Source organism: Anolis carolinensis, chromosome 1 (genome assembly GCF_035594765.1).
Source record: "Anolis carolinensis isolate JA03-04 chromosome 1, rAnoCar3.1.pri, whole genome shotgun sequence".
Lineage (NCBI taxonomy): Eukaryota > Metazoa > Chordata > Lepidosauria > Squamata > Dactyloidae > Anolis > Anolis carolinensis.
In genome coordinates, this window is record NC_085841.1 from 163,650,763 (window position 1) to 163,660,069 (window position 9,307).

The following is a 9,307-nucleotide window of genomic DNA, read 5'->3' on the forward strand; positions in this document are numbered from 1 at the left end:
TATATCGTGATATTTTGGTGCTAAATTCGTAAATACAGTAATTACAACATAACATTACTGCGTATTGAACTACTTTTTCTGTCCAATTTGTTGTAAAACATGATGTTTTGGTGCTTAATTTGTAAAATCATAACCTAATTTGATGTTTAATAGGCTTTTCCTTAATCCCTCCTTATTATCCAAGATATTCGCTTATCCAAGCTTCTGCCGGCCCATTTAGCTTGGATAAGTGAGACTCTACTGTACTTGATAGAACACATTGTTCTAGCAACAAGATGGAACAGATAAGTATGCTTTGACTCACACAGAGCCAGGCTGCTCAGTTGGGATAGAGGGCGTTTATGATCGAAATCCATGGTGAGTATGGATGTGGCTCTATCTCCCTGCACTTCATTGATCAATTTATTCAATGTGTACTGATCACACAACCATACACCTAAGTGGGGGGTCTGGAGTTAGTCATGTCGAAGCCTAACCTGATTCAATGGACTATTGTAACGAGAAAAAGGATCAAAATCACATATGTAAATAGAATACACTGGAAATAGAAAAATATTAATGAAATAGATAAGACAGACAGACAGAAAGACAGATATAGATAGATAGATAGATTAGATAGACAGACAGACAGATATATGGACAAGTGATAAAAAGACTATCAATCTCTGCAAGTTGTTGGTTTCTATCATGCTCCTGAGCATTTCCATCCTACTCCAGCAGAGTGGAGGGTGGTCTACTCACCTGAACCACTTCTTTATGCCAAGTCCACCATGATTAAATCAAGGAGGCAGTGACATTGGAAAGCAATGTAGATTTCATGGATCTGCACAGTCATTACATGTTCATTGTGAACTATCTGGCTACCATGGCTTCACATCTCTGCCTCACTAGCTTTCAACACATGGCAGCCTCTCACATTCTGCTTACATGAGACTGCTGCCCTTGCTGTGTTCAATGATCCCTAAAAATGAAAAAGGTATTGGCTAGAGAACATATCTGATGAGAAGAACAGAGGTGAAAGGGTTGCTGCTACTCACCTGACTTGCTCCAGAGATTAAAGAGAACAAGGTGAGAGAAGTGAAAGGAAGGGAATTTGGGATGGGGAGGCCAAGAGCCCTTCCAGGCAGGCTCTATATCCCAGGATATTATCCCAGGTTTTCTGTTTATCCCGGATTATTTGGCAGTGTGGACTCATATAATCCAGTTTAAAGCAGAAAACCTGGGATCAGATCCTGAGATATAGGGCCTGTCTGGAAGGGCCCCAAGTGTTTGGGGCGGGGATAAATTTTATGATGTTTTCATTTTATTTTTATTTTTTACTTTTTTAATTTGTTGTCATTTTGTTTATTAAATTACAGTTAGGCTGTTTATATTGTCTAAGGTGCCTTGTCCCGATGTAAACTGTTTGTACGGTTTTCTTTTGGCATTGAATGGTTGCTATATTGTTGGAAACCGCCCTGAGCCCCTTTGGGGAGATAAGATAGTCTATAAATAAAGTTTATTATTATTTATTATAAATCTGGAGTACTAATCGTTGGGTTGGAATGAGAGGAATCTTCCCTCCAGTATATTCCCCATATCCTCCATTCTGTCTATAAGAGGAAGAAAAAGAAGGCACAGCTAGCGCAGGCAAGATTTCAAGGGAGAAGCCATGCCTCGTCAAAACTTTTTGGAGCGCTTAAGAATAACAACACTATAACTGTTCCCTTCAGGTAAGCCTTTAGTCTTGATATCAACATATATACTTTATAGATCACTAAAGTATTTTTGTGGAGTTGGACTCCATGAAAGAGGGTCCCATATACCAAAAACCCATTGGCACCACACAAGATACCAATGGAACAATGCACCTTTGTTGCATTACTATCACAGCTTTGTGGTTCTAAAGAACTGGATGAGAGTATGATTTCATAAAGTCCAATTTTCTTCTTCTTCTTCTTCTTCTTCTTCTTCTTCTTCTTCTCCTCCTCCTCCTCCTCCTCCTCCTCCTCCTCCTCCTCCTCCTCCTCCTCCTCCTCCTTCTTATGTTTGTGTTTATTTATACCCCACTGTTTCCTCTCCACAAAGGAGACTCAAAGTGGCTATTTCATGATGTCATGACTATTAGGCATCCTATTGGTTGTTAACCTTGGTTCTACATCACTGAGGAATGTTAGGAAGGGTCTACATTGTTATGTCACTCGGCTCCAGTTTCCAACACAATACTGTGCATTACGCTTTGAAAAGTAAATCCCACTGAGTTAAATGGTACTTCATCCTTGCCAGGTGGGTACATTATTCTAGCCTGGCAGTACAATCTTAAACATTTCTACTCAGATCTAAGCCCTCTTGGGTTCTGTGGAACTTACTCCCAGGTAAGTGTGTAGATGGTCGCAGCCTCAAAAAGGCAGAGTATTTTGCATTTGTCATCGTAGCAACACAGAGTATTTCACATCATTCGTTTTATCTAGTACACCTGGTTTGATTCATTTCACTACGGATCTTCTTTGAAGTGCTGAAGTTTTCTTCTTCAGAGAGCAAGACGCAAACACAGAACCCGGCATCTTGCTTTTGACAACAGGTAAACTCTCAAGAATAAAATGATTTTTCCCACTATAGCTACAGTTTGAAACTTGAAAAGAATAAATCTCTTCCGTGTCAGCTAAGAACACAATTACAGAAAAAGGAAATCCACTTGTCCTAGGGATTGAGGGAAACCCTTGTTGATTTAGCAGCGGCTTTCCAGCTAAGATAAAACTGTCCTTTTGTAAGAGGCAGGTAATTTTCAAGACTATTTATATTAACAAGGCATACTAATGTAAAGCAAGAATATCTTAAATGTATAGCTTGTTATAGTTGGTATCACAATTGATCAGGTTGCATATCCCTTATCCAAAATACTTGGGAGCAGAAGTGTTTTGGATTTTATTTTATGTTAGAATACATGTATTTGCATATACATACATAATGAGATATCTTAAACACGAGATCCAAGGCAAAATATGAAATTCACTTACGTTTCATATATATCTTCTACACATGGCCAGAAGATAATTTCATCCAAAATGTTTTTAAACATTGTGGCTGAAACAATGTTTGTGTACATTTAAACATCAGAAAGCAAAGGTGTCACTATCTCAGCTACCTATGTGGACAGTTTTGGAGTATTTTGGATTTTGGAGTTCCAGATAAGGGATGCTCAACTTGTAATATATTTTAAATAATCCCATCTAATTACTTTTGCCAAACAGTGGAGTGCAGAGCCGATAATGAACAAACATGTGACACTTCCCTTCTCTCTGAAATTTATTCTTGCACTTGAATTGACATTTTTTTGAAAACTTCCTCATATTCAACATGTTCCAAGACAGTTCAACCCTGAATACCAAAACCCACATGTTCCAATACAGCAGCATGTATACTCAACAGACAAATACTGGGCATGTATATACCGGTACTCTTTTCCTGCTGCCCCCTTGTAACCACATTGCTGTACAAATGAATACATTGCACTCCATCCTACACATTCAGAAGGAGGACATATGCCACTTTCCTTCCTTTTTGTAAGCTTTTCTCTTCCTTCTGCCATTAGGTTTGGTCCAATTTGAAAACCCAATGCAACTCTGACGCGATGAACAACATGCCCATTGACTGAGCAGATCCCCCAATTGCATTCTCAGGTCTTCTTTTGCCTGTTGAAGATAATACTGGTCCAGATCAGATCTCTAAAGTGACTGTACCAGAGCTATGGATTCTGGAGTGACAATACCGTATACACTAGACTTTCAGTAGATACTTAAAGAGCTGAGTATGTTTAGCCTGCAGAAGAGAGGGTTAAGAGGACACATGATAGCCATGTATAAAATACAGTAGAGTCTCACTTATCCAACATAAACAGGCCGTTGGATAAGCGAATATGTTGGATAATAAGGAGGGATTAAGGAAAAGCCTATTAAACATCAAATTAGGTTATGATTTTACAAATTAAGCACCAAAACATCATGTTTAACAACAAGTTTGACAGAAAAAGTAGTTCAATACGCAGTAATGCTATGTAGTAATTAGTGTATTTATGAATTTAGCACCAAAATATCACAATGTATTGAAAACATTGGCTGTAAAAATGCGTTGGATAATCCAGAATGTTGGATAAGCGAGTGTTGGATAAGTGAGACTCTACTGTATGTGAAAGGGTGTCATAAGGAAGAGGGAACAGGTTTATTTTCTGCTGCCCTGGAAACTAGGACTCTGAACAATGATAGTAAAGGAGATTCCACGTGAACATTAGGAAGCACTTCCTGACTATAAGCATTGTTCAGAAGTGGAACTCTCTGCCTTGGAGTGTGGTGGAATCTCCTTCCTTGGAAGCTTGTAAACAGAGGTTAGATGGCCATCTGTCAGGGGTGCTTTTCCTGCATGGCAGGGGGTTGGTCTAGATGGTCAATGGTTCTATTATTCCATGGTTCAGTTAACCCGCACTCATGGGGATCTGTAGATGTCAGAGAAATGTAGTTTCTGGTTGCTTGTTGAGAGTAACTATTAAAAACAGACCTAACTAATACTATACCATAAACTCTGTATATTGACTTGATTTTTATATTGAGAGACTGCGATGAAAAGCAAATGGAGGCAAATCAAGACCATTTTATCTTGTTATAAATACAGCTTGGTGAAAGCAGAATGATTTGTCTGGTTTATTTGGGGGGAAGTTGTGGTGGTTTGAGTTCCACTCAATCTACTGTACATTCAGGCGTGGGTTTAAGAAGCTCTGCTGTATCTAAACTGGAGGGGGGAACAGGAGTGAGAGGGGGTACACAGGCTCTTTCTTCCTTGCCTTGGCTCCCACTTGCTCCTGGCTGCCCCAGGGATAGACCCCGAGAGCCCAGAGAGAGAGAGAGAGATGCCTTGGCTTAGCCCGCCCCCGCCTCCTGCCCGCCGCTGTCCAAGGTGCTGATCCGGACTCACCTACTGCCAGAGCCCCGGCGCCGAGGAGGAGGATGGAGAGCAGCATCATAAAGGACCCAGGAGGCAGCATGGTTGGGCAGGAGCTGCCTGGCGAAGGCTGAGTCTGCTCCTTGCAGCTCCACGGTATTTAAGGGGGGAAGGTGGCAAGGAGGGGGAGGGAAGAGGGAGGAGAGGCGCCTGCGTCAGAGCTGGACCCCCCCCCCAGGGCCTCCAGGAACACCCTCCTGCGCTCCAAGAGGCAAAGCCTTCCCCTTCCCAGCACAAAACACAGGCAGGGAGTCAGCCTCCCCATTCTCAGCCTCCTTTCCCTACATCCCTTTTACGCCTCCCGCCTAAAGCATCCTTTCCATCTTTAAGCCCTTCCCTGCCCTCTGTCTGTGCTTTCTAGTCAATGGAGGGGGAACCAGGGAATTTCATAAACAAGGAATAAAAGGTAAAGGTAAAGGTTTCCCCTGATGTTAAGTCCAGTCGTGACCGACTCTGGGGGTTGGTGCTCATCTCCATTTCTAAGCCAAAGAGCCGGCGTTGTCCGTAGACACCTCCAAGGTCATGTGGCCGGCATGACTGCATGGAGCACTGTTACCTTTCCGCCGGAGCGGTACCTATTGATCTACTCACATTTGCATGCTTTCGAACTGCTAGGTTGGCAGGAGCTGGGGCTAACAGCGGGCGCCCATTCTGCTCCCAGGATTTGAACCGCAAGTTCAGCAGCTCAGCGCTTTAACACATTGCACCACCAGGGCCCCCAGAAACAAGGAATACTCTGGGGTATTTTTGAAAGTTCCTTCCTCTGAAAGATTGCTGCCAGAGCCTGTTATATTCCTTGGTGGTCCCCTCCAAGTCTTTTATTTTTCGTATCAGGAGTGACTTGAGAAACTGCAAGTTGCTTCTGGTGTGAGAGAATTGGCCATCTGCAAGGATGTTGCCCAGGGGACACCCGGATGTTTTGATGGTTTACCATCCTTGTTGGAGACTTCTCTCATGTCCTCACATGGGGAGCTGGAGCTGACAGAGAGAGCTCATCCGCACTCTCACCAGATTTGAACCTGCAACACAAACTTCAGGTTAGCAGTCCTGCCAAGACATGGGTTTAACCCATTGCGCCACCAAGGGCTTCTAAGTATTTATCAGGGTTGACCCTGATCAGATCAGAGCTGCTGCCTTGCATGTGTGTTTGCCTTCCACTATTAAGAATAATAACCTTTATTTATAGACTGCCCTATCTCCCCAAGGGACTCAGGGTGGTTTTCAACCATCTGGCTACCATTCAATGCCAAAAGAAAACCATACAAACAGTTTACATCAGGACAAGGCACATTAGACAATATAAACAACCTAACTGTATTGTCAAAGGCTTTCATGGCTGGAATCACTGGGTTGCTGTGAGTTTTCTGGGCTGTATGGCCACGTTCCAGAAGCATTCTCTCCTGACGTTTTGCCCACATCTGTAGCAAGCATCCTCAGAGGTTGTGAGGCTTCTTGGAAACTAGGCAAGTGTGGTTTATATATCTGTGGAAGGTCTAGGGTGAGAGAAAGAACTCTTGCCTGTTGGAGGCAAGTGTGAATGTTGCAATTAATCACCTTGATTAGCATTGAAAAGCCTTGCAGCTTCCAAGCCTGGCTGATTCCTGCCTGGGGGAATCCTTTGTCTGGAGGCGTTAGCTGGCCCTGATTGTATCATGTCTAGAATTCTTCTGTTTTCAGAGTGTAGTTCTTTATTTACTGCCCTGATTTTAGAGTTTTTTTTTAAAAAAAGCTGCAAAGCTTTTTAATGCTAATCAAGGTGATTAATTGCAACATTCACACTTGCCTCCAACAGATAGAGTTTTTTCTCTCACCCTGGAACTTCCCCACTTGCTTAGATTGCTGTGAGACTTCCGGGCTGTATGGCCATGATCCAGAAGCTTTCTCTCCTGACATTTCACCCACATCTGTGGCAGGCATCCTCAGAGGTTGTGAAGTATGTTGGAAACAAGGCAAGTGGGGTTTATATATCTGTGCAATGTCAGGGAAATTCCACACATAAAACAATCAGGGCCAGGTAACACCTCCCAACAAAGGATTTCCCCAGGCCGTATCAGCCAGACTTTGAAACTGCAAGGCTTTTCAATGCTAATCAAGGTGATTAATTGCAACCTTCCTTGCCTAGTTTCAAACAGACCTCACAGACCTGCTCCAAGATCAGACAGATCTGGTGCTTTTAAGGTATTTTTCTCCCCCACCCCATTGCTTTTGCTCTCACTCTCCTTCCATGGATTCTTTTCTTCACCGCGTATCTGTCAAGGAGGATACTGTCAAGGAGGATACTGCATTAAACATGTCGTATTTTAATAGTATTTTAATAGTGTATTTTGTATTGTATTTAATACTCTGGTTTTTATGTATTTATTTGTTTGTCCTATATCTGAAAGACCTATGGTCTAAGCATTGAATAAACTATGTGTGTGAGCATTGAGCAGAGAGGGGGGAACCCCCCCCCCCGAATTCTCAAGGGAAAGGGCTTGGATGGTGAGGAAACCCTTTTGAATGGAAATCATGATATGTCTTCGCTCACCGGTAAGGACCACCCACGCATGCCCACGTTCAATGAGCTCGCCCACATTCACACACACTCCCCCCTTTTCTTCAAAGGAGCCGCATTTGTAAAAAGCCAAGTCTTCTGCTCAGCCAATTTTTAAAAAACCAACCCATTTAATCCCTTCTGGAGAAGTTCAGGAGGATGCGTTTTTCACTGCAGCCTGATTACTAAGGCATTTGTTAGGACTCCAAGACATGGGAGCAAACCCGGAGAGAGGAGACTCTTGACGTCAGCATCTCTCCAAACTGTCTCCAGGCTGCTTGGCTGAGTTCTTTATTTTTCAAGGCCAGGTAAATCCAAGGGATCTTTCCTCACAACTCTAGTTGTGTCTCATTGGATTTTAAAAAGTGCCCATATCATTTTCAGGGTCTCCTTTTCTCTCTGGACAAGAACAGAGCTGGAATAATGTGTCATGTATGTTGCAGGTATAACTCTGCAACCAGGTGCCTTTTGCTAGGACCAGCCCAATCCTTAGGCAAAAGGAGGCAACGGCCTCAGATGACAGATGCTAGAGCAGCGTTTCTCAACCTGAGGGTCAGGATCCGTGGGGAGGGTCACAAGGGGGGTTCAGAGGGGTCGCCAAAGACCAGTATTTTCTGTTGGTTTCTGTAGGAAGTTTGGCCCAATTCTATCGTTGGTGAGGTTCAAGGTGCTCTTTGATTGTATGTGAACTATAAATTCCAGCAACTACAACTCCCAAATGTCAAGGTCTATTTTCCCTAAACTCCACCAGTTTTCAAATTTGGGCATATTGAGTATTCATGCCAAGTTTGGCCCAGATACGTCTTTGTGTGAGTCTACAGTGCTCTCTGGAAGTAGGTGAACTACAACTCCAAAACTCAAGGTCAATGCCCACCAAACCCTTCCAGTATTTCCTGTTGGTCATGGGAGGCATCCAAGGAGAGAAGCTGGATCAGTCAAAGGCAGCCACAGAGACTCATGTTGCCAGGAACAGCCTCTGGACAGAGCAGAAGGATGAGAAGATGGCCAAGGGAGTTGAGTTGGTCTTTCCTACTTGACATGTTGAAGTACGCGTCTTTTTTTTGCAGAGCATTTTTCCTGGAGGTGTGCAGGAGGGGGCTGCAGTCGCAATTTTCTATTTTCTATTTTCTAAGAAATGGTATCTGGCTTCTTCTGAATTGCTCTATTTCAACAGCCAGCTCAAACAAGCTGTACTTTTGTTCTCTCCCTATCGACACAAATGAGCTAGATGTGAGAATGTCTCTATTAAGCGAGGCTAATTATTATTTTAAGGACTACAATATTCTCCATCCATTAGTAGCTGAAGTTATCCACTGTAAACAGATGAAGCTAGGCAAACAATTTGTAACAATAGAAGCATTCATGTGCATCCACACACACAAAGAAAGATATGTTAGTATGACAATGTATGCATTTATGTATATACCCATTTATTTCTTTATTTGTCAGCTTGCTAACCCCGCAGAGTATCATTCTGTGCCATCCAGCTTCTTCACAGCCCTTGCTTTAAACAATGAGCAAAGAATGCTCTGGCCAGGACCAAGGGATCATTCATCTATCAAATGTTGATGAACCACTGCTACCATATTGACTAAAGACTGGAGTCCAAAGATATCTAAAGCATTATAGGCTCCCTGGACTTAACCATGTTTTCAAATATTTTTCCTTATGAAAGAAACAAAAAAAAATCTCAATAGCTCTAATGCCAAAGTAGAAATTTCATGGCATAGCATACAGTCCTCCAGTTTATGTTGTATACAGTGATGAAACAGTTGTAACATTAGGCAGAGTACTCAAATGCAC

The 9,307-nt window shown here is 42.6% G+C and overlaps 1 protein-coding gene across 1 annotated transcript in view; it reads right to left on the reverse strand.

Moving 5' to 3' along the window:
• chgb (chromogranin B) overlaps positions 1–5,130 on the reverse strand; it is a 31,582-nt gene extending 26,452 nt beyond the window's left edge. The window contains exon 1 of the mRNA XM_062957901.1: positions 4,945–5,130. Coding sequence (XP_062813971.1) covers positions 4,945–5,014 — 70 coding nt within the window. The 5' untranslated portion in view covers positions 5,015–5,130. The remainder of the gene's footprint in view (positions 1–4,944) is intronic.
• Positions 5,131–9,307: the final 4,177 nt, after the last annotated feature.